Here is a 27,475-nt window from a genome sequence, read left to right as displayed (position 1 = left end):
TAATTACACGTAAATTATGTGTAAAGTATCTGTGTTACCTTACATCGAACAGTAATTACATTTTCATATGTATTAAATTAATTTCTTCGGAATTATGCATCCCTGTTTTCTGTTTTTCCCTTCATCAAAGGCTTCCTCACAGGCTTAACCTTATTCCCACAAATCACTATTCATTTATTTATTTAGCAAACGCTACTACAGCAGTCCTCTATAGCAACGAAAATAACGTGGTTATAACAGTTACACATTTTTGCAATACTAGTGTTGTTATTATGTAACTTTGCAATGGGGTAGCTCGTAGTACATCCTGAAAAGGCGATCCTTTAATCTCTGCTTAAATAGAGCCAGCTGTTATCTGAATCCTAGGTCCTATCCGTTATGCTGATGTTTTTATGAAAACAATTGAGACTATAAGCATTGAACACTAAAAAATCCTCTGAAAACATAAATCCGAGTGAGAATGAACGGCATAACAAGGGTTGGGTTTCGAACCGGTTTAGCCTCATTCCATACGGCGAGGATAGCTCCTATCCAATCTCTTTCCTACTCCCTACTCTGCAACCTACCAGTTTTATTCATCTCTAGGAGCGTCTCATTTCGTTGTTGACTGACGTTGGTGAACATCCAACCCCATGGCCTAAAGCTCTCTACTCAACCAATCACCATCGTCTATAGGTCCAAACCAAGCAGCACTTTCAGTGTACCTCTGTTATGTGTGCCATGGACTCAGCCCAGTAATATTGACAATAGGGTGAAAAGATATAGCCCCAAATTAAACACTGTCTAAAGATAAATAACAAAAACACAGGGGTGCGAAGTAAGCAAAATATTGAATCAATATCTAAGGAATGTGATTGATTCAGTTTAATCGTTTTATACATCCGTATTTTGTTATTAATGGAAGTCGGAGGATTATTTCGTTAGAAGGTAAAAGGTACTCGTGGGTTTGGCTCTGAAAAAGGCCAAGATAGCCTTTTCTGCTGTTATTGCCGCTGCTAGGAAAGGCTATTTGCAAAGGACTGGGAGCAGCCGAGTTTATATTTTATCTAATACAGGATAACTCCTTGCCACCGTCTTCGTTCTGAATCACAGAGGATCAAGGTAAAGTACGAAACGGCTCACTCGCGGTAGTTCGAGTGCAGCTTGTTTCAGACTGACGTCGCGAGCTAGCAGGCTAGCTTGCTTGGAGGCTAGCTACAAGCTAGTTGGTGGGGTTGGCTAGCTATCACCCAGCAGCAAGCAGGCTAGCATGCTAGCAAGTAACCACATTCCGTACAAGCTAGAGATGTGTGATTATTTATGTCCAACCAGGTATCTTATGCACACACGCACAAATGAGATGTGCAACTATTTATTATAATTTGTATATATATGATAATACAATGGTTTTGGTTTGCTAGTTTATTAGCTCCAAGATAATCAGTTTGATGTCTAGCTAACGTTCGAGTTAACTTTGACAGCTAACCCGCGATAACGCGAGCTAGCTAGATAACAGGCTAGCTAGCGAGCTCGTTAACTGTATTCAGTTATGATATTTTACAGTTATAATTCAGTTATTATATGTATAAACATGATCATTGTATGTTAAATTTTAATATAAAAGTATTCCTCTCAGCTAAATACAGCTAACTAACGAAACATACAATGAACATAATGTTATGCTTATTTATGGAAAATCGTTCAGCTTGCTTTCTGGCAAGGTTAGCTAGCTAGCTAGCACTACTGTACTAGCAACACTAGCATAGGAACCCGCACCACTTCACTTGACTTATCGCGCTGTCAAGTTTAGAGCGATCTAGCTATCTAAGCTAGGCCCAACAATTGTCAACCTGAACAAGAACGCTAACATTAGACATCCAGCAAGTGTTATTTAGACGTCTTCGGGTTTTTTTTAAACGAAAGCTAGCTTCAGTGTACTGTAAAGATGAGGCAGCTTCCATTTCGTTGCTTGTGAGCAGTTTTCAGTGTAATGCAATGACTGAAATATTATTCTTTTAGCAGAGGTATTCCAGATTGAAAATGCTTTAGCAAGTTGCTGTAGTGATCTAAGGAAGAACATCAGGATACACATATCAATCTCTGCATCATTGAATCAAACTAGCCTCATTGGCGGTATTTTTGCAGAACATAGTCTTGTCTAAAGGTTCATGGTGAGTTATTAACCATCGTCCTTCTAAATAATCATTTTGATGGATATTGATACTGACTGTTAAAACAGTAGCTGATGTTTTGGAGTCTTGGCAGAAATAATGTTAATTTCACAGCAAATTCATGTTTTTGGTTGTTTTAGAGACCTATAGATATTTAGGGAGGAATCGGTCAGGATGCTCTTTTGTAAAATGGCTGTCAAGTCAAAAATCTAATTCACTGCGACCAGAGGTGTATAACTACGTTTGATTTTGAAAACCAGCCTGACCATCCTTCGAGCCATGCAGGAAGAGGTGTATAACTACGTTTGATTTTGAAAACCAGCCTGACCATCCTTCAAGCCATGCAGGAATGGAAGCACTGTGTGTGTGTGTGTGTGTGTTTCTCTGGTTGCGCCTGGACACAAGGTTGCATGTATTCCACAGGCTAATTTTCAAGGTTTTTGAATGTCACATTGAGGACGTGTCCTGTCCGAGCCAAGATAACTCAGCATCCAAAGTCCTCTGTGTTCATGATGGGAGAGAGTTATGGCCCAGGCGTAGTCAGTGTTCCACTTGTCTTATCAACCCTAGGTTTGTCATCCTCGATTGGTGTGTACTGGCATTGCCTTATGGTATGTGATATGCATGTAGATTTGACTTTTGGCGTTGGTCAGTGATTCTTCATCATTATTATTATTATTATTATTAATTAAACCAATGAGTTATGATGAGTTTTAATGGATTGAATGTTCATGGTGTGAATGTAGCAGTTTTTATTGAACGCAGCAAAACTGTGTTTACACACCCCCATTTAATGCTGGGTTTTTGATGATTCAGACACTTTTGTTGTGTGGACTCTGTCTCTTAATCTCCCTCTATCTTTCCCTCGTGTTTTATATTTTATTTTACTCCACCCCTTGACCCCTTGCTTGTTTTAGAGAGTCTGTGTGCGTTGGTATGTAATCCTGTGTGTGTGTTAGGTGTGTAAATCTGCTCCTGTTCTCCATCCAGCTCCCTCTACTCCGATTGGCCTGTTTGTTGACTTCCTGTTCCTGTGGCTCTTCTCTTCCTCCCCTTTCAATCTCTCCTTTCTCCCTCTTTCTCAAGCTTTCTCTGGTGCTCTCCTCCCTTGCTCTCCCTTTTGCTCTCCTCGCTCTCCCTGTTGCACAGTCTCTCTATCCTGTTCTCTCTCTCTGTCTTTAATCCCCCCCCAGCCTGTGTGGTTGTCATCTGGTCTCTTATGTAAGAGGACTGGGAGGGGAATGGCTTTGTGTTGTGTGCCGTATGCCCGACCAGCCATGCACTGGCCCTCATCTGCAGCAGTGACACCCGAGCCTGCACCATTAGCATGTTTGTCCGGTCAGTCAACCAGTAAGAAGGGAGTGATTAAGAACTGATGGTGATATGTGTGGATTCTAGTGCCCTTGTGCACAGGTGAGCAGTATTTCTCAAACTGCTGCGTGCTTGAATTTTCGCGAGTAATGTAGCTGGTGTGGGTGCGTGTGTTACTTTTTATTGTACTGTCATCACGCTGAGAGACGGGTCTTTTGAAACATGGTACCCATGAACGCAAGTCCCAACTTTGTATACAATTTGAATAGGCCTTGGAATCGTTTTGAATGGCAAAGTATCACAATAGTTGTCTGGTTGAAGTGTTTGTTAAGCCTGCAGAAAGTCAATGCCGAAAAGCTGTAGTTGAATTGCCTATCTGGCACACTGTATTCCTCCTCTGCTACAGGGCTCCAGAAAGCGTTTTAGACATATGGAGACGGAAGTAAAAAGTCCCCTCTCTCTCTCCGTCATTTCCTGTTTATGTCCACTGTCTCTGTTCTAAAAAGCTGAAAAAAGGGCAGAAAATATATCTAATAAAATGACACTAACATGTTTGTTATTTCCTCGTTGTCTTGCAGCAGGGCTATGTCCTCGGCAGCCACCACTCCTCCTTCTGTGGACAAAGTGGACGGATTTTCACGGAAGTCTGTCAGGAAGGCCAAGCAGAAGCGGTCACAGAGTTCGTCCCAATTCCGGTCTCAGGGCAAACCCATAGAGCTCACGCCGCTGCCCCTTCTGAAGGGTAAGGATGACTTTCCACCTTCCCGCCCCCTCTCAGCCCAACCTCAGCACTAACCTGTCCGTGTGTAGTACTGATTATAGTGTGTGAGTGCCAGGTTCCTACTTCTCTCTCTCTCTCTTTCTGATCCTCACGAAACCCTAATCCTCATAAAAGCCAAGACTGAGCCTAACCCCTACCCTATGCCTGTGGGTCCATCTGTGTGTGTGTGAGACATTTGCAAGTATGTAGAGCAGTGTTCATGCTTGTTTTTCTTTGTGTGTGTGTGTGTGTGTGTGTGACCTGCATGCCTAGACAAGGAAGCCTACTGATTCATGAGAAGGTCAGTCCTGCTGGTCTCTTTACATGGAGAGACCAAAGCAGAGGTGGAATGCAGCCTGACAGGAACCCTGAGCCCGCAAGCTCCCTTCCTGTTCCCAGACCTCAGACCCAAACCTGGGTGTGGCCCTCTTTTCAAATGGGCGTGGCTTCCATTCAACTCCCTGAGTGGGCGGGGCCTCTGCACTAATTCCTCCAGGGTCGCCCTGGCTTCACGTCTCCACTGGAGTTTGTAGGAGTGTTTCAATGTCGGGGGGGGCCCACACACTTGTTGTTCCTGTGAGTCACTCCGTCACCAGTGCACCAGCTACAGAGCTGAAGGGCGAGCGAGCCGTGCAGGTCATGAACTCCCTCGGTCTCTCTCCCTCCTCTAATGTGGCCGAGGAGGCTGTCGTGTGTCGCTGATGATCCGAGGTCATAATGACAGCGTAGAGTCACGCAGCATGTCAGTCTTCTGTCTCTCTGTGTTCATGCATCAGTGAAGATGAGTGTCCTGGGCACTTCTGCCGCGCCCTATGCTCCAGGTATCCTGTCCTTATATATAAACACCTACATGATGAATCAGACCTTCTTGGTGCACTGTTATTTCCGGCACACTCACTCATTGCCTTATTGCGGTCGCCGTGGTAATAATGCAGGTTATTTGATTTCGGGCTGGATAGCGTCCGAGAGTCATTTGATGTGTGGTGGTTCCATTTTAGTGACAGCTTTAATCTCCGTGCCGTTTTAGAACTCCTGAAAAGAGCATGCCGAGAAGATGCATATCTCCGTGTCTTGTGATTTATTAACTTGCTGGGAGTGTGTCTCCTAGGTTATGGGAATGGCCTAGTTAGGAATGCACTCTCACCGCCACGGATGCACACAGTAGCAGAGGTTAGATGTGCAACTGCACAGACCGGCACTCACAGGCTACGTGCTGATGTATACACACTTCCTCTCCTCCATATTGCCCATTGGTCATTTCAGTCACATGACTTGGCTTGATTGGTTGAGGCAATGCATATGTTGAAAAGGGGTGGAGAGCTTTGTCAATGGCTAGATTCTTTCTATATATTTTTTTTAAATATACATTTATATATAATACTTAAGGCCAGGGAGAAGGTCAGAGGTCGGAAGGGAATCCAGATGTTTTTGTGAGTAGATCTAAGGTCATAAGGTCGTGTCCTTGCCCTTGTGGTGGTGGGGACGGTTCTGTACTGACTTCTACACAACCATCCATTATGGGATTATAAATATAGTTAACCAATATAGTTGGTTGTTTTTTTGCTCTGTTTTGCCCGCAGGAAACTGTTCTGTTGTGTAAAATATGTTCTTTGTCCCTCTCTATGAACGGCCATATTATGTATTCACTTCCTTCACTATTTGTAATTTCCCTTACACAAACTACGCATAAACACTAGGTTCCTTTTTCCCAGACATGGATTAAGTTTAGCCCTAGACTAAAACCCTTTTCAATGGAGATCGTCATTAAATCTTTCTCTTACTTTAGGGCTAGTCTCTACTACTAGCTGTGGTACTTGTTAGGTCTTGTCACCTGGACACACGTGACTGTTGGACTCTGTATGCAAATATACACACTTCTGTGCATGTATAGAGCTGAACATGTACATGGCTATACTGTACTATTTTGAACACTTGTATTTTTAAGAATAGACAAATTCACTGGATACAGACTTTTAGGAAATTTAAATAGATTTTTTTCTCTCCACATGTAGTCTCTCTTGAGTGACTCTTGAGCAAGTCTCCTATCTTATGGACGTTTTCCAAGTGTTCCCTCAGTAGGGAGATGGAGAGATGAGGGTGGGCTGATGAGGGAGAGTGATGGAGAGTTGAGATGAGCCTGGCATGGAGCCTGGAGAAAAGATGAGTTAGTCTTAACGATGGAGGAAGAGAAGACTACACCTCCCAACAGCAGATCTGGATAAACCCCTTCATCTCATCTGTTACGTTGACCACATAGTGGAACGAGGAATCCCTTCTCAGCCTAGTGACATGCACATCCATGGAGAAAACAAAAAAACAAAGTCTTGGGCAGCTGCTTCCTCACAGCAGACAGATCCGCACGGAGTCGTCTCCAAGACTCCCGTCTACAACGCAACACTGATCTGCCTCTGACCTCGTGAGCAGAATGTAAAAAAAGAGGGGAGCAGAAATAGAAAGATGTAGGGAGAGCCGGGCTGTACGACCCGCTCGGACAGTCGCCCCTCCCCGGTTTCTCCTGGAGCTGCGTTTGGTCAGTGCTGCCCCCCGACGCTCCCTCACCCCCCCTCCCCCCCCTCTCCCCTCCCCTGAGGGGTAACACAATCCCCACGGTGTCCCTTTACAGACTTCCAGCCCCACTCGCTCCAAACAAGCGGCAGGGCGAGCGTGGGCCCACTACAACAAACTTTTTTCTTCCGGACGTGCTGAACAGAACTTGCCCCAAGTGAATGTTTTTAACGCTGGTGGACGATACCGAGAGTCGGATCCCTGATCGAGTGAGTGTCTGAGCTTTGTGGTCGGGGTGGGAGGACTGGGTGACAGTTGGGTTGCAAAGGGGCCCCTGGCAGGCTGGGCCTAGACTGTGTGGATATTTCTGTGTGTGTGTGTGTGCGTGCAGAGGAGAGGTATAAATGGACGGGAGATGGTAATGATGCATGTCTTGCTGGGGTTGTATGCGATCCGTGGCAGAAGCAGGTGTTAATCCTCTAGAAGGTTGATGGGACGGATCGTCTCGTGGGACATCTCTGTGTGAAGTCGAGACCAGAGCTCACTGAATGTCAGTCCTCGCAAGAGGACCAGTCAGGGTGGGCTGCAGGTGGGGTGGGCTGCAGGTGGGGTCTCCCTACCCTGCTCTCCTCTCCATGTCTGTGGTGGTAGAGAGCTTCAGGGCTAGGAGAGCAGTCTGTTGTGTTGTCTGGGAAGCCGCAGGTGTCTCTGTTAGCGAGCGCCCTTGTTGAGGAGTGCGGAGAGTGACGTCTGTGCCAGGTGGAATGCCTGCTATGGGGTTCCTGGAGGGAACATGCTGGCCTTCTCACCTGGCCCCATGAACAGAGTCTTTGTGTGGACCGGCCTACATCACCACCACTGTTTTAACAAAGTAGCTCCAGCTAGTCTCTTCTCTCCAACGCAGACGGTGGCAGCGACTTTCATTAGTCAGAGGAGAAACTTTACAGTCCCCTTGTTGCCTAAACCACCTCTGTGTCTTTAGTGGCGCTGTGAGTTCAGCCTGCTCAACAGCAGTAGGCGGACCACTGTATAGCAAAGAGCAAAGTTTGCATAGAATGATATTAAACCTGTCGATGATTGACAGCGCCCTGCCGGTGTCGGGAATAATAAGATGGTGCTTGAGGGATCCATAGGCTGTCTCACACAGGCTGGGGGATGATGGAAACGGGACTGTGTGTTGTTATTCTCTAGATGTCTGTTGACCGGGCAACTTTTCACCAGAATGTCTGAGTTGTTTTGCAATGAGTCTCTGGAGGATTGCGAGTACAGTTAAGGATGTTCTGCAAGTCGTTGTGGTTGGAATGCTAAATAACCCAAGGGGGTCACTGGAGCTCAATCTGTATTCACTACTCGAGCACTCTGGTAATGTTTAACGTTAGATGCGATTGCAACGCTGGACATTTCTCCATTTGGGGCTGTACTTAGATGTCACCATCTCCCACTCCCACTCGCCACATCACCGATGACCTGGCCTGCTTACACAGGTTCACACAGACAGTATCTGTGTTGTTTGTGATGGTGTGTGTGTCTGTGTGTGTCTGTGTGTGTCTGTGTGTGTATACATACAGTACATATCCTACATATCGACCTTCAGGCGCTGGCACAGTGTTGACCCGCTGGGCCCATCTGTCGGAGAGCCTCACTCTCTCCTGCCGTAACCCAAACCCAGACGGCCGGTTTCACTCGCCTCTTTTATAGAGTGGGGTTTTTCCCCTGACACAGGCAGGTTTGCTATGCGTGTGTCGGCTACTCTTAGAGACGTGTCGTTACCCTACACCGTCACTTCCTGGATTTGTGTTTCTGCTAAACGGAGAAAGCACAGATCCATAACGCCGTTATCCAAAGAGCGCTTGGCGACTGTGTACGTCTCGAAAGTCCGTGGAGGACTTGGAAGTTGCCGCGCTGCCAAGAGATTCAGTTTAAAAGCTAAGACCTGGCTGGGCAAAGTGCCCATCGACGTTACTTTCAAGGGAATTTCATCTCATTGTGTCGGTTAGCTTTAGCATCACTGTTAGCGAGTTAACTGGCCAGGGCTCTCCTGCAGGCTAGGTGGCCTGCCTCTTACCCTTCAGCTCAGGGGCTGTTCAATCCCACTCTTAAGAAGGTCCAATCACTCTCATTTCCTAAGTAGGAATGGTCCGCATCGTAGATATTGTCATTCGTCGGTGCCCTTGTACGTATGTGCCTACTATCGTCCGTGTTATGATTTGGGAGACGTGGTTGAACGTCAGATGTGTTCAGGACTGTTGTTAAACGCAGTACAGTTGTTTTGAACTTGTTGCTGAGAGAATGAAGACACACGGTAGCCTGCGTAGTGAGCTGGTAGACTGAGCTGTCATGTTAAAAGGGCACATGCTTGAGGTCTAGGTTCTGATGTGTGGTAAGTAGTGGGCCGTGGTCCCAGAGTCTCTCTGGTCTGTCCCAGGGGCTTCAGTCTTGACAGAGTCCTGGTCGAAGGGCCTTGGTAATATCCAGATGAAAGTGCACCGTGTGAGTCTGGACCCCAACCCCGCTCAATGGACTTAAGTGATTATAAAATTAACTTTGAACATTTCTTGTGGTAAGCCTTTGAATGTCTCTCGCTTGCTTTCTAAGTCTCTTACTCTCTCCCTCTCGCTTTCTCTCTCTACCTCCATCCCTCTCTCCCTCCCTCTTTCTGTCCCTCTCTCTCCCCCTCTACCACCTCCTCTCTCTCTCTGTGTCTGAATATGTCTCTCTCTCTTCTTCTGAGAGGCTAAGCCTTCTTCACATTAATTAAGCCCCAGTGTCTTCATATTCCCTGCCAAGGGAGCTGTGGTGAGGCTCCCCTGGCCTCTACTCCAGATGAGGGGGCTGGGCTAGAGGCTGGCCTCAGCAGCGCCTGGTGCCTCGTATCAGAGGACACGGTTTAAGAGTGTAACAGGACCCTCCGCGGTGGACTGCTTTGGCAACATTCTTTAACATTCACGCCAATAAAGCAAATGGAATTGAATGCTCTGGTGGTGCCACTGACCCACTGATGTTTGGATGGAGCTATGGAGCTGTGGAGCTGGGTTTGCGAATCAGGTCCATCGTGTCCTGGCCTGGCCTGGATGGACGGAATGATGATCTGCAGCACCAATAGCTGTGCTGCTGGCTGTACAGTAGGGTTCCTCTGTCTTGAAGGATTTCCAGAGGAGCCTCCAGTGGTTGTGATGAGGTGCGAGTCCTGTGTGTGAGAGGGAGCCACGGCCCCGCCCCTGGGCTTCCCGACGCTGTCACACGGAGCGTGATGTCACGCGCCCCGTCGGACAGGACGTCGCGAGGGCCGTGATGTCACGCGCAGGGCGTGTTGGCGTGCTTGTGGTTGTCGGGGGCCTGCAGGAGAGGAGCTGTGCTGGGCCGGGCTGTCCTTTGACTGCCTGGAGGGATTACCCTCTCCTGTGTGATTATCTGCTCTATGAATAGCTTCCTTTAAGGCTATTCACATGCTGCTATAGAACCAGGGACTGAAGGAAACCCATCACCAGCACTGTCTTTCTATTAACCCGGGAAAAAGGACCGACCACAGAACCACACACACACACACACACACACACACAAGTCTGGTTTAACAGAAGAGGTATTGTAGTGGATGTTGGTGGGCTAGCCTTTATTCCCTTTGGTCTGATGGGAGCAGGTTGGAGCTGGGTTTGGGAGTCTGTCTGTGGGGAGCAGCGCCTATTTAACTGCTGGAACTCAGGCCTGCTGCTTCACCCTTCCTTCCTCTCTCTTTCCCTCCTTTTCTCTCTCTCTTTGTTTCTGTCTTTCTTTCCTTCTGGTTCCCCCCGTGACTCCTTCTTTCTCTCTTGTCTTTTTCCTTACTTTTCTCTCTCTCTCTTTGTCTCCTTCTTTCATTTCCCTCTGCCCCCTCTCCCTCTGTCCCTCCCTGTCTCTCTCTCTGTCTCTTCCTCCTCCTCCTCTTTTTAGCCTCCGCTATGCTGGCTGTTGAGGTACGAGGTGGCCCTGGCTGGTCTGGTGTGCTCTGGTCTGTGTTATGTTATGTTGACAGACACTTGGCTGAGGCGAGCATGGACACTCCACGGACAGACCTGGCCTGAGGATGTCAGTATTATCAACACTCTCCCGTCTGCTTCCTAGCACCTGTTTACATGGAAGACGTGACCTGCCTGCTCCGCGCAACACTTTCCAACAAGGACCTGGCCGGCTCCTTTTGCCCCTCTCCCATTTCCCCTCGGCCGAGCCGTTTCACAAAGGCAGAATCCCAGCCTTTGTTTCCGCCGCACTGTCAGACTTATCTCCAGCCATGACATAATCAAAGAGATTTAATAGGAAGAGGGCTGGCTTTTGTGCAGTCCCTTCACAGAGCTCAGGTCTTCCTATTTAGATCTATGTTTACCCTGTCAGCACGTGCCTCTACCTGTTAGCCTGTTAGCCCAGTCGACTGTTCCCAGGCCGGATCCATTGAGATCAAATGATAGGTGACCTGTAGGGTCAGAGGGATGATGGACCGTAGGCTCTAGAGAAGCTTATATCTTATGTAATACTTGCACGGTCCTCGCTGGGCTGCAAAGGGGCTGTCTGTGTTCACGATCACAGGGGTGGCGAGTCTGGTTGTGTGTGTAAAGCCAGCCAGGTCTCAGGGCTGTCTGTGTTCACAATCACAGGGGTGGCGAGAGTGAGCGGGGAGGGGGGGGGGGGGTTATAAACTCTGGGTAACCAGAGTCTGGTTGTGAGTGTGTAGAGCCAGCCAGGTCTCAGGGCTGTCTTTCATCAGGGAACTACGATTCCCAGGGTTTCGTTGGCAGTGGTGTACATGTTTGTGTTTTAGTTTGTGTTCTTGACGCCTCTCATATTAATATGTGACATCACACCATGAGAGTTCTTGGCTGTTGCATTGATGATCCCTGACCTTATATTCTATACCGTGTAGCTGTCCTAACTCTGTCTCTCACTCTCTCTCTTGCTCTCTTTTATTTTCTCTTTTGCTCTCTCATTTACTCTCTCGCTTTCTCTCTCGCTTTCTCTTTTGCTCACCGTGTGTGTGTGTGCAGACGTGCCGGCGCTGGAGCAGCCGGAGCTGTTCCTGAAGAAGCTGCAGCAGTGCTGTACTGTGTTTGACTTCATGGACACGCTGTCCGACCTGAAGATGAAGGAGTACAAGCGCTCCACCCTCAACGAGCTGGTGGACTACGTGACCGTGAGCAGGGGCTACCTGACGGAACAGGCCTACCCGGAGGTCGTCAAAATGGTGAGGACACACACAAACAGATACACACGCACACAGACGCACACACAGAGACACACACACAGAGACACACACACAGAGACACACACAGAGATACACACAGGGACACACAGAGACACACACAGGGACACACACACAGGGACACACACACAGGGACACACACACAGGGACACACACACAGGGACATACACACAGGGACACACACACAGGGACACACACACAGGGACACACACAGAGAGACACACACAGAGACACACACAGAGACACACACAGAGACACACACAGAGACACACACATAGACACACACAGGGACACACACACAGGGACACACACAGGGACACACACAGGGACACCACACAGGGACACACACACTCTGCAGCCTCTCAGTCATTATTTCCCGTGATCCCAATTGACTGTTCTGTTCCCTGTCTCCCAGGTCTCTTACAACATATTCCGGACCCTTCCACCCAGCGACAGTAATGAGTTTGACCCTGAGGAGGATGAACCCACACTCGAGGCCTCATGGCCACACTTACAGGTAGTTACACAGGATGGCTCTGCCCTGGCCCTCCTCCCCTCTCCCCTCCCCTGGTGTCTCTGCTTCTGAGTAATGTGCTCACGGTTGCCGGGGCGACTGCCCTGGTTTAGGTGCGTTGAGTACTCAGCTGAGGAGCAGGTGTAGCAACAGGTGCTCTCTCTCTCAACCCCCTTTTCTGTGTACCTGCTGCCTCCCAGGACTCCTTTAGAAATGAGATGCATATCTCAAGGAGAATCTTCCTGGTAAAACCTTTTTATTTGATTTTTATTTCTTCAATTGATTGATTTTATTTTCATTCCCCCTCCCCCCCCAAAAGAAAACACCTGCTGAGCCAAACTCATTCGACCACATCTTTAGATTTACCCCTATCAGTCATATGCCCGTTGCCCAAGCCATTTGTTATCCTGGTTACTGCTACTGGTGACCCTACTCCGTGCCTTCTGTGAACTTTGACCCCTGTGACCTGTTGTCCTCCCTGCCCACTGTCCAACTCTTTCCATCACCCCACATGTGTTTTTTTTTTGTGTGTCCAGATCTTAATCTCTCTTCCTGTCTGTCACTGTGTTGTAGCTGGTGTATGAGTTCTTCATACGATTCTTGGAGAGTCAGGAATTCCAACCCAGCATTGCCAAAAAGTACATAGACCAGAAATTTGTCCTACAGGTAAGCACTCATTCTTGATCACTTAATAATAATTAAAAATATATAATAATACCGAAGGTGTAACTTTTGAAGGTGTACTTTTCAGGGACTGTACTTGTTTGATGTTGACCTCTGACCTCTGTTGTCCTGTGTGCCCTCCTCAGCTCTTGGAGCTCTTCGACAGCGAGGACCCTCGGGAGAGAGACTATCTGAAAACAGTCTTACACAGAATCTACGGGAAATTCCTGGGGCTGAGGGCTTTTATACGAAAACAGATAAATAATATTTTTCTACGGTAAGCGTACGTTCCCGATGCTTAACATGTCACCTGACCGTGGCGGCGCCTTCTGTGTTTCACTAACGTCTGTCTCTCTCTTCCCTCCTCCATTCTGTCCCTCGTTAAGTTTTGTTTATGAGACAGAGCACTTCAACGGGGTTGCTGAGTTGCTGGAGATCTTGGGGAGGTATGTGGCCCTGCCCTGACCCGCACGCCGACACCAGCCTCCCCCAGCCTCCCCCCTAGCTGTGTACCCGCTACCCTCCTCTCCGATACCGCCGCGGCCGTGGCCATAGAACCCATTCGTTCCGCTCCATCATTTAGGCACCTGTGTAATTTACGTCGGCCTTGATGGCTAATTCATGTAGTCCTTTGTGCTTAGACCTTGTGGTAGCAGCGCTCAGACTGAACGGCTTCTTTGTGCATGTGTGATGTCCCCTCCTGGCTTAGCAGGGCTTCTGTGTGCTCTCTTCCACAGCATAATCAACGGTTTCGCTCTGCCCCTGAAAGCGGAGCATAAACAGTTTCTGGTCAAAGTGTTGATCCCGCTCCACACTGTGAGGAGCCTGTCCCTGTTCCATGCACAGGTCTGTCTCCTCCAAGCTCTCAGCTCCCATCTGGACTAATGATTTCACTGGGTTTTGTTTGATGTTCTTAAATTGGGATATTTGTCCTAATCTAAATGTTGTCTGTTTTGTTTTCTTTCTCTGCAGTTGGCGTATTGCATTGTACAGTTCCTAGAGAAAGACCCAGCATTAACAGAACCGGTAGGTGTTCTGTCCCCCCGGCCGTCCCCCGGGTCAGAGCAGGGTTGCCTGGTCACGATTCGTACCGACTCACTCTCTGCTCTCATCTCCCCTCTCTCTCTCAGGTCATCCGAGGCTTGCTGAAGTTCTGGCCCAAAACCTGCAGTCAAAAAGAAGTGAGATACACCGAGATACCACCTGCCTGTCTCTCCTGCTAGCCTTGACCCCATCCCTGACTCTTAACCCTGACCCTTAGCCCTGACCTGACCCCTGACCTGACCCTAGTCCTGACCTAGCTCACGCTCCACACAGGGTGCATAAATAGTCACTGGTAAATATTGACCATGTGACCTCAGTGAGCCATTTCCCTCCTCTTGCTGTCATCCATTGGTGGGTGAGGGTGAGGTGTGTGGCTGAGAGGGTGAGGTGTGTGTGGCTGAGAGGGTGAGGTGTGTGGCTGAGAGGGTGAGGTGTGTGTGGCTGAGAGGGTGAGGTGTGTGTGGCTGAGAGGGTGAGGTGTGTGTGGCTGAGAGGGTGAGGTGTGTGTGTGTGGCTGAGAGGGTGAGGTGTGTGTGTGTGGCTGAGAGGGTGAGGTGTGTGTGGCTGAGAGGGTGAGGTGTGTGTGTGTGGCTGAGAGGGTGAGGTGTGTGTGGCTGAGAGGGTGAGGTGTGTGTGGCTGAGAGGGTGAGGTGTGTGTGGCTGAGAGGGTGAGGTGTGTGTGTGTGGCTGAGAGGGTGAGGTGTGTGTGTGTGGCTGAGAGGGTGAGGTGTGTGTGGCTGAGAGGGTGAGGTGTGTGTGTGTGGCTGAGAGGGTGAGGTGTGTGTGGCTGAGAGGGTGAGGTGTGTGTGGCTGAGAGGGTGAGGTGTGTGTGGCTGAGAGGGTGAGGTGTGTGTGTGTGGCTGAGAGGGTGAGGTGTGTGTGTGTGTGGCTGAGAGGGTGAGGTGTGTGTGTGGCTGAGAGGGTGAGGTGTGTGTGGTTAGCAGGGGGTTAACTGTGAGAACGCTCTGCTCAGGTGATGTACCTCGGAGAGCTGGAGGAGATCCTGGACGTGATCGAGCCCACACAGTTCATCAAGATCCAGGAGCCGCTTTTCAAACAGATCTCCAGATGCGTGTCCAGCCCGCACTTCCAGGTCAGACGTCCCTGCCTCACCGTGCACGTGTCTTGTGTTCTACATGCTTGTGTGTCGAGTGCGAGTTGTTGCTGGCGTTGGTTGTTATTTGTTGATGTGTTGCCATTAGAGAGGTTTATTGACGTGCTCTAGTTAGCTGTTGTTGTTTCTTGACGTGCTGCCGCTGGGCCTGCAGGTGGCAGAGAGGGCTCTGTACTACTGGAACAATGAGTACATCATGAGTCTGATCGAGGAGAACTCCAGTGTCATCCTGCCCATCATGTTCGCCAGCCTCTACAGGATCTCCAAAGAGCACTGGAATCCGTGAGTAGTGTCTCTGTGCATCCCCTGAATACCCAGAAACAAAACCTTCAGTTCCTGCCAGAAAAACAGCTCGGTTATTTATGTTTTGTCATTTTTAAATGGTTGGATTCGAAGCTCAGGTTTATGTTGTGCTTCTGAATTGTTTTTCTATTGCTTACACAACCTGTCGACTTACCTTGACATTGTTTTATTTGCACTTGCAGGGCAATAGTGGCGTTGGTTTACAATGTACTAAAAGCTTTCATGGAGATGAACAGTACCTTGTTTGATGAACTCACAGCTACCTACAAGTCAGACCGCCAGCGGTAAGATGAGCCTTCTGGGGGATAAAGAGCTCTCATATAGTTGGATGGTACAGTTAGTGTCCAAACGTACCGAAGACCAACTATAACACACACACGCATACACACTCACAGACAGACCTTTCTCTCTCAAACAAACGTAACTATTGTGTTCAAAATAAAAACTTTTTACTACAGCTTCTGATTGGTTTATTCGCCAACAAGAGTTGTGGTGTACAGTCCGACTGTAATCTCTTAAGTCTTGTTAGTGCTTTAGAGAAGGATGCTCGGCCCCGCCCCCCTGACATGCCCCGCCCCCTGACATGCTCCTCCCCTTCTGTGCAGTGAGAAGAAGAAGGAGAAGGAGAGGGAGGAGCTATGGAAGAAACTGGAGGACCTGGAGTTGAAGAGGGGCCTTAGGAGCGACGGGATCATTCCCACTTAACGAAGCGCCACGCCTCCCATCCATGTCCCTACCAGAGCAGCGTGGATCCACACAGGCATCTGGAACCGCATGGAGCGTCATCGTGGATTTTGTTGTTTTTTTTTGACAGTTTTTTTTTTTTTTTTTTTTTTTCTGTATTGTGCGACTTACTTTACGGTAGATTCACACGTCTGTTTCATTATTTCAACAGCACTGTAAATAACTTTTTTTTCTTTTTCCCTTAAACTGATATTACTGCGAAAGAAAAATAAAAAAGGAAGAAAAAAAATAGAAAACGAGAATGAAAACTTGTGTGGGAGGGGGGGGGGAGACTTTGGACAGTAGGACATGAAATGAACTCTCCTTGAAAAAAAAAAAAAAAAAAATCTACAGAAAATGAAAAGATAGATTGTTTTATCTTCCTCCCATCTCCACTCTTCCTGAACACAAACCAATGACCACCTCTGGTTGTTCTCCCTGCTCCCTCCTCTCCTTCGATCCCTGTCTACCTATGGTGTTTGGGACGTCCTGACTGAGAGGTATGCGTGGCCCCTTCCAGCCCCTGCAGAGGCCAACCCTGACCAGGAAGAAGCCACACCCTGTCTCCCGGACCACCCTCCAACCCCTCCTGCCTCTCCATGCTGAAGCTAAGCTAGTTGTAATGGACCCCGATAGCCACGAGGATATTGATTAAACCCCACGTCTCAACCCCTCCTTCAAGAGACAGTAATGTTTGGGGCCTGTTTGTACAGGGAGTAGAGAGAACAGAGAGAGAACGGGATTGAGAAGGTCTTTAAAGAAGCACGCCCCCACACCTAACCCAGCCTCCCTCACCCTCACATCATTCTCGGCACCCCTCGGCCTCCCCTCACATTAAGCTCACTTCTCTGTCTGCATCCAGCTCCCCAAAAAGATTGATTGGTTTCTGTAAGGTCAATTCTATCTCTTTGTTTTTTTGTGGACTTTGCCCCCCCTACAGTACCAGGCAGCCTGGTATCAGTCTGGCACTGGTACCGTCCAGCCACACAGAAAAGACAAGCTAACGTATAAGAGTGTTGTGAGACGGCCGCGTCATTCTCGCGCCCGCTCCTCACAGTATTACAAACCTGTATATTGTTATTGAATGCAGTACACTGATATCTTGTATCTTGTAGTAATTTAGCCTATATTTTTGCTTAGGAACAGTCGAGGAGTATCCAGTATAACAAGAGGTATTATGGAACAAGACTTCCTGGTATTTATGATAGTGTTTTCCCCTTGTTTTCACTCTTGTTTTTTGTTTCCCCTCTTGGTTTTAATCTCTCTCGTTTTGGATATTTTGATTAAGTTTCTTTGACCATCAGATCTTTTTTTGGGGAGTTGGGGAGGGAGGGAACGGGAGGGCGGGGCAGAGAAGGCAGGCATGGAGAGGTTGATATTCTGTTCAAATTAACAGTAAATTCAGCATTGTTGACCCTCTTACAGAATTAATGTGTGCTTCAGGGTGGCCCAGATATAATATGATTAAAAGAAAAAAAAGGGTTGGAGAAATACAAATGTTTAATTATTTTAAAAAATAAAGAGATATTAAATTAAACCTGTTTTGTGATAAAGCCCAGATGCTGGATTGCTTTATTTTTAAAGTTTGTGTGTAAGTGTGTTGACGGGTGGTGTGGAGAGAGTGGATGAGATGGAGAAACATGTTCACTGTCGTTGTTTAGCTACTCTGGAGTGTTGCCATGTATTCCACGACTGACTGATCTCTGTTTTTACTTGGCTGCCCATGCAAGCCATCATCAGGTGTACAATGACCTGTAGCTACCTCACTGCTGTCATTGGAATTACGTGTTGCGCATGATAAGTGCACATGATTGCTGTGTGTTAAAGTTATACATTATATTATTTTATACATAATTATACATAGTTATACATAAACCTAAGGTTGATAGGTTACAGCCTTCGAGATTATCACATGAAGAACTTTGTGCCACAAGGGGGCAGCATGACTCCAGTTATCCAGACAGCTTCCATTTAGTGTCTAAATGTACTTTGTTGTAATCTGTAATTTGCGTCTTTTGTCATGGTAAAATCTCAGTGAAAATGCACCCATCTTCACCTAAGCTTACTAAAACTAAATCCCTGTGTTCTGATATTTGATTGAGATTCTCTACCATCCCTGTGTAGGGAAGGTAGAGGGTTTATTTATTCCATGAAGGGGGGGGGGGGGGTGATGATAAGGTTCCCTGCTGTGTGGGTGGGATGTGACAGACCTAAACACACTACTAGGTTTGAGGCAAAGCTTAAGATAGTTTCCCTCCGTCTTCTCTGTTGTGCACTGCCCTGGTTGAAGGGTGTGTGGAAGCAGTTAGCCTTGTGATTGTGATCTCATCTAAGTGGGGCTCTTCTCTGTGTTTCCTCCCAGTCACATGGGCCATGTTCAACATGTTCAGCCACGGAACTATGCTCTCCTGGCCTCATCCAGAGGGAATACTCTGGATGTTAGTCCTAACTGGCAGTTGAGGAGAGAGAAGACGGTTTGGGCTTAATGTCCAGGGACACGACGTTGTCAAAGCTCCAGTTCCCCTGTTTGGGTCTGACGAGGTAAAGCCCTCAGAGACACAGGAGAGCGGCAATTAGGGTGGAGTGGGGGGGGGAGGAAGGGAGGAAGGAAAACGTTTTATCTAATTAGGATCACCCGTCAGGCAGAGATTTGGTATGTCCCAGAGTTTCTTAAAGACTTATCCACCTTTTTTCCTGTTTTGTTAAAACCAATTACTGTAAGTCCTCTCTGGTTCTTCACCTCTCAGAGCGCACTTGACCTAAACCCCAGAAAGACTGTGACACACTGAGGGGCATTGTCATAAGTAATTACAGTGCTGATGATACACCAGTGATTTTACCCGTTCTCTTCTTGACCTTGTTTCCCTCAGTAGATAACACAACACAAGATCATCTGCTGCGAGAAGGATGGTAGAAACAGACACTGCATTGTTCACACCAAACAAACCCTCCCCAGTTTTAACGTGATTCTGTCACAGAGTTCTTCCCTGGCTTGCTGTGGTTGAAGCTTATCTGTGCGGCGTCGGCAGTGAGCTGCAGTGGAGGATCTTTACCAGAAGGGGGAGACGATCGATCGTGAGGACCAATGGGGAGCTGCACAAGGAAGTGGGCAGGGAGGGAGGAGGTGAGAAACGGCTGTTCTGTTTCAGGGGCTCGTAAGGACACATGGAACTCGGGCCTCCGCCAGTGGAAGGTGCTTGAGTAAATGTCTCTCTGCTAAGGGGACATTTGGCCCTGCTGAAGAGGAAGGGGTTTGATCGATAGACGGACGTTGGAAGTGCTTGTCTACTTAGTTTTTATTTATTTTTTATTTTGGTAATAACCAGGAACCAGGTCCAAAGTAAGAGATGTAAAAAGGGGTTGTGTGTTATTATGATCCGTTAAAGAGTACTAGTTCGAGACTCTTTTTTTTTCGAAAATATTTTTTTCAAATAGTACGTTTTCAACTTTTCAAAATGTTTTTTTCGAAAATATGTTTTCAACCTTTCAAAACGTTTTTTTCCAAGTATTTGTACTTCGTTACTTCCCATCTCTGATAACAAATATAATTTATTATCACCCCTCTTCTTGTGAGCAAGCAAGATGTTTCACCACTACTTTTCACCGTGCTTTTTACAGATCATTGTACCCCGCCCTCTGATCATCTCTTCGCCTCCTCTTCACTGGCATTCTTTTATCTGTCTCCTTTCCCCCTCATCATCACTTCACCTTCATCTTTCACTCATCCCTTCTTTCTACCTTTCTGTCATTCGTCTCTTCTTCGAGACCTGCCAGACCCTCAGAGCCTTCTCTTCTTCATGACTGAGTTTGGCCCAATTTAACATGCAGCACGTTCTTCAGCTGTATCCTATAGTAGGAATATCCAGACAATTGTTAGTTATAGGGCTTGGTTCAAGCCTTACTTTTTAGTTAGAAGATATAGGCTTAATCTGTGCCATGGGAAATGTTCCAATGATCTTAATGTAATCCTGTTAATCCCATGTTTTTCCATCGACCGTATATCTTAACATATTTGTTTGAATACATATTATAGGAACATCCGTCAGGATTTACATCCACATGAAGATTTGAATGGATATCAAATATTCCGTTGAGAGGATTTCACACTGGGCAAGAATGGACGACACAGATCTAGAATCGATTCCATTAAATCCATCAGTTGACAGAGGACTGGGTGCCTTGTATTGTCAATGGCCAAAACTTTTCAAATGCGCTGTAGCCTCCCACTGAAAGCCGTAAATAACACAGAGAACCTACTAGCCCACACACACATCCTTGGCAATGTGTATCCATGAGGTAAGTATACAGCTAGGGAAATCCAAGAGCGTGGAATAGCACAACAAACCCACTGCTCTTACAAAGATGTAGATTTATTTTTGTTTATAAAAGGTTCCTTGTTACTCTGACAGAATCCGAATGAGACAAAAATGCATTGTGATTCTGGAGTTAATGCAAGGAATGTATTTTAATGTAAAAGTACTATAAGGATGCAGTTATATTTAATTAGCATGGCAAATCGACAGAGGATGTTTACTTTCCCAGCAATGGCCTCCGAACAGAAATATATGACACAGAACATCAACAAGATATCTGTGTTTGTCAAGTCGCTTTGTTGTGTTTGCAACATTGCAACCTGCCAGTCTCAACACTTCACATGTTTTGTAGACTTGAGTACAAATCTCTTCAAACGTGGGAAACATGTCACAGCCTATGACAGAAACATCCAGATTCCTTGTAGAGGAATGATCTTCTCTGATGTGTAGCTTGACTTCATACTTCATACTTTGACAAATCATTGTCTATTTTTTTTAGCTTTTCAAGTTTCTAACTGCAGTGTGAGAGAGAATGAAGAAACTAATGCCAATTATTTCATTGCTGTGTCCCAGCCTGATTGTGAACATCGAGGTGAGATATTCAATTCAAATACATTAAAATATCAACACTGCACCTAGAGGTAAGGAGAGTGGTTCACAGAGATGTTTCATATTTAGCCTAATGTGTGAGAGGAAAATTCACCTGGGGCTTTTAAACTGCAGTTGGGCTTTGCAGATTAATATTTAATGGTACTCAATGCACGATGGTGATTCATGATGTGAAACAGTCAATGACATATAAACTCACAGTCTGTTTCCACCCTCCCCAAAACAACACTCGATATGTTGGATGAAAAGGCTAGCCACTAGCCCTCTATCCTCCCACTACTAGTGTTGTACCCCCTCTGGTCATTCAAAGAAGTCTGTTCTCAGTACATCTCAGAAGGTTTAGTGATTAAAATACAGCACTCTCATAGCGTACCTTCTGCACAATCTGTAACTACATAAATCAGCTTTTGCTGTTGCTGCTGATCTTTAGATCTGTGTTCCTGCACAGTGATATATCTTTTCCCAAAGCCTTATTTCCATGGGGCCCCATGTGGAGGTGTGTGGGGGCTGTTGCCAGGTTGGGTTTGGGGCTGACTCACTAAAATGCAGCAGAATTGTGGACCTTAAATAGGCTCCATGAACTGTTGGAGACTAGGAGACTGTAATTAGCAGTAACAAGTAACAATAGATCAGTGGCAAGATTCCTCCGGCTTCCTGCAAATACGCCGGCCTGGTCCAGGGGACAGAGAGAGAGACAGAGAGAGAAATTACATAATTTGCAACCCAATCAGAGAAATCCAATTTCAAGTAACCAATTTGAAAAAGAGATTGGTGCTTTTGAAGTGGGACAGGCTATGACTTGACACCAGGAGTCACTGGGGTGTCCAAGAGGATACATCCAGTGATGTTGTGGTACTGTTCATATACAGGAATTCAAATCCCCTGGACAGGATTAATGCCAATACTACAGAGAACACAATGCACTCTGGACAGAAAGAATCCCTATGCACTTACCATACTTCTTTTTTTACCCTACAAACCCCTTGCAACTTTCAGAGATGAACATTGACTTGTGCAGAGAATCGTTTTTCTATTTCAGTTGAGATGGGCCTTCTGGCGCGCCAATAGAATGGGGCACGAAGGCTTTGATATCGGACACCCCCTTTTAGACCAGAGACGGGCCCATGCAACCTCGACTAATTAATTCTGAGATCAATGGAGAGGAATGAAGACAGAGATTGGATGTTGCTCCAGATGTGCTGCATTGATTGGTGAAGAGGCTCAATATTTATCCCCATTTTCGAGTCCCCAAATGAGGCATCAATGCCATCCACTCGTCTCTTTGATCTTTCTGTGACGCTACAGTTGGTGCTCAATAGGGATAAAACACGGTAGCATACATTATTTCTGAGATGCAGCAAAAGTAACAGTTTTTTTCCGTAGAATACATAATTACTGTTCAGATTGTATTCATTTAGTAGATGCTTTACTCACAAGCAACATACAAATAGCACAAATAGAAAGTATAGCAGTGAAATAGGATTAGTCCACAGTTCTGATTTTCGGTAGTCGAGTAAGGAACGGCCTGTAGTCCTCCTGAAGATGTGACTGATGCATGTATGTACTCTGGATGTTTCTGCACCGTCTGTGGAAACTATGCATTGATAGTCCAAGAAATATATTAGTCAGGCACGACGTTTTGACGATTACTTGACTGTATCATTTGAACAATGAGCGTCCTGCTGAATCCTGATTGGGCGTAATTGGTGGTTAGTGAGGCGCTGTAATTAGAGTGATTACAGTAATCAAATCCCTACAGAGCTGTCCCGAGTGTCCAACCAACATGTACCTTTATAGTTTCTAAAGCCTATTTTAGTCATTAATAAGTTCAGTAACTTAGTGTTTTATTCACCGTGGGCTTACAGTTCATATTACAATCTTGACAAGCCTAGACTACCTTTGTCCTGCTTCATTTACTAAATGTTATGAAAATGTGACTTGAGTGACTCTGAACGTTTGAACTGAACGTTTGCATACTGCAAATTTGTAATAGTTCTATTCGTACATATCTGAAAATAATATTTTTTCATATGAGCCACGTCCCTCAAAACGTCTGTGCACTTATACCGTGCCTATTATAGCGAGGAAGGCAGCTGTCCAACCTGCGCTGTCACATATGTTTGATAGTCTGTGATGCAAGTGGGCCAATTAAGGCCGTCCTGAGGGAACATTTGGCAGAGAGAGCGCGCATTTCCTCACTCAAGCTATCTCATGCATTTATTTTGATACCTTCTCTGAAGTCCTTCTGACAGACTTAGATTCGGAGATTTAAAATCAGGGCACAGGATGTTAACATACAAAACAAAACACAACTACTTCTATTGAACTGATTAGTAAGCTTACAGAAATGAAACACGAGGGGGACGGGTGGGGGCATGGATGTAATCATTGGTGCTCAAGGACTGTTGTTTGGAGAAGTTACAGTTGGATGTTTTAGGACAGTAAACTACAGTAAATCTTATTTTACTAGACGTCTCTATGAGCTCAAGCATTTTCACCGGCAACGGTAGAAAGCGTTTCGTTACGTTTTATAATTAATAATAGGCCTACCAAGCTACTTATTCATATCAGGCCATGTTGTCGACAAATACCATACTACGCCAGTGCACGAAAAAAAGTGACAGTCATAAATTTGACAGCCCGTACAGCAGAGCCTTCATGGTACACCAACTGCCATTGCTTCAGTTGGGAATTCATTCCCCTTGGGTCCCATCAGCCTATTCAAGCTGTGTAATTAGCATTCAGTTGGGATTTGGAGATCAGAGTATTCGGTTGGGTTTTAGTGTTTTATTTAGTGGAGGTGAGTCCCCGTTTAGATACTAATTGCACGCTCCAGTATCGGTTTATCGATGATGTGGTTATGAATAACCTGGTGTTATTGGCCAATTCGATTTTTCAGTACCACGCTAACTTTGCTTTCGTTACTTTTTTCATTGATAGAAGGTAGGCTATTAATGAACTGAAAACACATTTCAAATGTAGGCTATCCCTACAATATATAAAACTCGTAGTTACTCGTGTAACTAAAAGTTTCACCTCTTGATGTGAAACCGTGAGGACCCTCCACCGTCAGACAAGAGATGTGCAGTGATACGCATGCGTTCTGGAAAAAGCAGAGAGGCTGCAGATTGCAACGCTTCGGAGGCGCGCGCTTGTGCCACAGTGCGCTCTGAGCAGCCAAAGCGCAGTGTTACAATGAGCTTCACCACCCCGCCGGCTGATACCCACCCACAACATCGCCTTTTGACTACCACCACAGACGTCCACAACCCTGACCACCACTGCCTGTCCGCAGAATGCCCGGGGGAAAGAGAGGGCTGGTGGCACCTCAGAATACTTTTTTGGAGAACATTGTCCGACGCTCAAGTGGTGAGCAATCTGTCCGCGTTTCGAGCTATGACTTGTTTAGATGAATGTTTGTTTACAGTTTTGCTCTGATGTAGTTTCTAACGTCATCCGTGACTGCAGCACTCAAAATTGCTGCCCGCAAAGTTTATTCCACACGACGACCTCAATTGGCTTCTTAGCATGAGCTAATGCACGACAGTGAGATTGTAGAAACAATTACGTTTGTCGCTATTTTTAATTAACCATGGGACGCATGCGTGCGTCATTAAATCGCACCGTCAAAGTTATTTACTTTTTGTAGATCTTTCTTTTTTAAATTGTTGTTATGCACAGTTGCTATGCAGTTTATCGCTTTAGTGCAATGCAGTTACCAATAAGCAAGCCACTAGTTGAAAATGATTTAGATTTGTTATTATCTTTTATTTTTTATTTAAACATATTCACAATATTTTTCACATCAATTTGTTCTTGAGCGCTACATATTCTTTAATTATACAAAAGCTCTTTTACATGGGCTTAAGAAGGTGAACTGCATCATGTTACTGCAATGGCCACAATGAAGAAGAATGTATAAAACTAAATATATCCCTCACATTTTTTGAGCAACATTTATGTTTTATTTTCTCAATTAAATTGTTCTCTTGATTTTATCTTCTAAATACAAATAAATGCATGCAGCCTAATCATTCAGGAGGTGTTTTTACAAATTTTCAATGCTGCTACATCCTCCAGACTGTCTTCTGTAGTGTCTGGCACTGACCAGCGTCATAGTGGAGTGGTTCCATGGTGCTGTCTGTGGGCTAATGTGCCACACCCACCACCAGTGGATTGGCAGCCATGTGGATGGGGCGAGCATAAGGACACACACCGAGCACGCTCCTTGACCTGTCTCGTATTCATCCTTCCCCCAGAAACCAGCTTTCTCCTGGGGAACGCCCAGATCGTAGAGTGGCCTGTAGTTTACAGTAATGACGGATTCTGCAAGCTGTCCGGCTTCCACAGGGCTGAGGTGATGCAGAAGAGCAGCACTTGCAGGTACGGGTGCCATGTTCCACTACACGCTGTCCTAGCTCATGTTGTTGTCGTCTCTACTCTATGGACCGCTTTTCCTGCGGACAACAGCAGACGGCTCAGAGAAGTGTTTCCTCAATGCCAAGACAGCTCCTAGTATTCGATGTCCAAAACACCCATGTTTTGTAAACGTAGCCGCAAAGTCACATTGCACATTTCTCAGCATCTGGCGCCACACTCAGACCGAAACAGAGTCTGCCTGCTGCACAAGCTGACTTTCAAATGGATCCCATTACTGTTGCCAAGGGGAACCAGTCTAACCCAGCGTGAAGCAGGTCGGATGGGCGCCTGTCAGTCAAGCGGAGAAAAATGCGACCCTGAAGGGCTCCTTACTTAAGGTTCCTCTGGACCTGACGCAGGGCTCAGGGCTTGTTAGACCAGCAGCTAACTCTTTATTTATGTCTGTGAGGGGAGTGGTCTAATCATCCTCACGTCCAGGCTGTGTCTGTCCGGCCAGGGCCTGGATTTTGTAGTGGCTGAAATGAGGGATCAATTGAAAAGGGCTTCCACTGGTCAAAGTCAGTTTCCGGATAGCTCCTGCTCTGTGTGCAGACAGTACAGCAGGTGGGATGTCCACAGCAAATCAAAAGTAAGGGAAGAAAGTGCATGGACCAGGTAATTGATTCAAAAACCTGAATCACTGTCAACTGTTAAAGGCTTGTGTGGTAGACAGTTACTGTACAGTTGAAATGTTGATTGTTCTTTCTCTTTTATAGTTTCATGTACGGAGAACTGACAGACAAAAAGACGATAGAGAAAGTCAGACAAACCTTTGATAATTATGAGTCCAACTGCTTCGAGGTCCTGCTGTACAGGAAGAACAGTGAGTACTTCTGCTTTTAATGTTAATTCGTATTCAAACGTTTTGGTATCCACTGACACTGTCTGGCTGACAAGCATTTCTGTGAAAACATGCAAATTTCTATTATTTTACTTGACACAGTAATTTAAATAAGAGCTGGATTGGACTCACCAAGTGACCCGGTGAAAGTGTTCTGGTGCTTAGGCATAAATTAGACTTCATTTCTCTTAAAGTTTTTAGTACAGTTTCTTCTGCACAAAATAACTTTTATGACTTAGTAATAGCTGTGGTCCTGGTTTTGCGCAGGGTCTCCTGTGTGGTTCTACATGCAGGTGGCACCAATCAGGAACGAGAACGACAAGGTGGTCCTGTTTCTCTGCACCTTCAAGGACATCACCGTCTTTAAGCAGCCCATCGATGACGAGACCACCAAAGGTGAGTGACCCAACTAGACTAGCCTGTGTGCTGTACCTCTCTTTTACTAACCGTCTCTGGAGGAGGGGATCCCTCACTGAACTGCTCCTCCCAAGGTTTCCTCCATTTTTTTCTCCTCTAGTGAGTTTTTTGGGGAGTTTTTCCTTGTCTTCTTTGAGAGTTGAGGTTGGCTGAGGGGCAGTTCTATGGGTGTATGTGAAGCTCTCTGTGACATTGCTTGTAAAAAGGGCTATACAAATACATTTCGATTAGATTTTTGATTTGATGACTCCCTCTGTCACTGTACTGTACTGTACACCATCTCAATGGGGAAAACCCGAAGCTGTCAGATTGTGTTGGATGTGGTCACAGACTTTTGCTCCCCTATGTGAGTGACAGATGCCCCCTGTCAGGTCTGTGCCCAGGGCCCAGTTTTTGGCAGCGTTGACTGGGCTTGTTTGCCCTTTCGCGAACCCCCACCCATGCCAACCTGCTGGGAAGTCATGGTTCATGTGGTTTGTTCATAACACATGACTAACGTGGGCTGTGCACGCTATTCCTTTTTCTTGCCAGTTAGCAGGTGGAACAGAAAGGGCATTGTCAC

The 27,475-nt window shown here is 46.3% G+C and overlaps 2 protein-coding genes across 4 annotated transcripts in view; both read left to right on the top strand.

Moving 5' to 3' along the window:
- The first annotated feature begins 698 nt into the window (after positions 1 to 698).
- On the top strand, positions 699 to 19,782 carry ppp2r5eb (protein phosphatase 2, regulatory subunit B', epsilon isoform b). 3 transcript variants are annotated; one of them, XR_009931346.1, is made up of 15 exons: positions 699 to 1,101; positions 4,040 to 4,203; positions 11,739 to 11,935; positions 12,369 to 12,470; positions 13,041 to 13,133; positions 13,277 to 13,407; positions 13,517 to 13,576; positions 13,868 to 13,976; positions 14,103 to 14,156; positions 14,261 to 14,311; positions 15,148 to 15,267; positions 15,443 to 15,570; positions 15,774 to 15,875; positions 16,197 to 16,390; positions 19,773 to 19,782. XR_009931346.1 is itself a non-coding variant. In XM_062468849.1 (14 exons), the coding sequence occupies exons 2-14, from the start codon at positions 4,047 to 4,049 to the stop codon at positions 16,294 to 16,296; spliced, it is 1,404 nt and encodes a 467-aa protein (XP_062324833.1). In that variant the 5' UTR covers positions 699 to 1,101; positions 4,040 to 4,046; the 3' UTR covers positions 16,297 to 17,872. The 3 variants fall into 3 exon arrangements, 2 of the variants coding, with proteins under 2 accessions (XP_062324833.1, XP_062324834.1); XM_062468849.1 differs by lacking the exon at positions 19,773 to 19,782 and having other exon boundaries at positions 16,197 to 17,872; XM_062468850.1 differs by lacking the exons at positions 699 to 1,101; positions 4,040 to 4,203; positions 19,773 to 19,782 and adding an exon at positions 6,842 to 6,995 and having other exon boundaries at positions 16,197 to 17,872.
- Positions 19,783 to 24,343: 4,561 nt separating this feature from the next.
- Positions 24,344 to 27,475, top strand: part of kcnh5b (potassium voltage-gated channel, subfamily H (eag-related), member 5b) — a 30,737-nt gene continuing 27,605 nt past the window's right edge. Inside the window, exons 1-4 of the mRNA XM_062470140.1 lie at positions 24,344 to 24,605; positions 25,496 to 25,619; positions 26,372 to 26,478; positions 26,764 to 26,892. Coding sequence (XP_062326124.1) covers positions 24,533 to 24,605; positions 25,496 to 25,619; positions 26,372 to 26,478; positions 26,764 to 26,892 — 433 coding nt within the window. The 5' untranslated portion in view covers positions 24,344 to 24,532. The remainder of the gene's footprint in view (positions 24,606 to 25,495; positions 25,620 to 26,371; positions 26,479 to 26,763; positions 26,893 to 27,475) is intronic.

This window comes from Osmerus eperlanus, chromosome 9 (assembly GCF_963692335.1).
Source record: "Osmerus eperlanus chromosome 9, fOsmEpe2.1, whole genome shotgun sequence".
Lineage (NCBI taxonomy): Eukaryota > Metazoa > Chordata > Actinopteri > Osmeriformes > Osmeridae > Osmerus > Osmerus eperlanus.
Note: the sequence above shows the minus strand (reverse complement) of the source record. Positions and strands in the feature narration are given on the sequence as shown.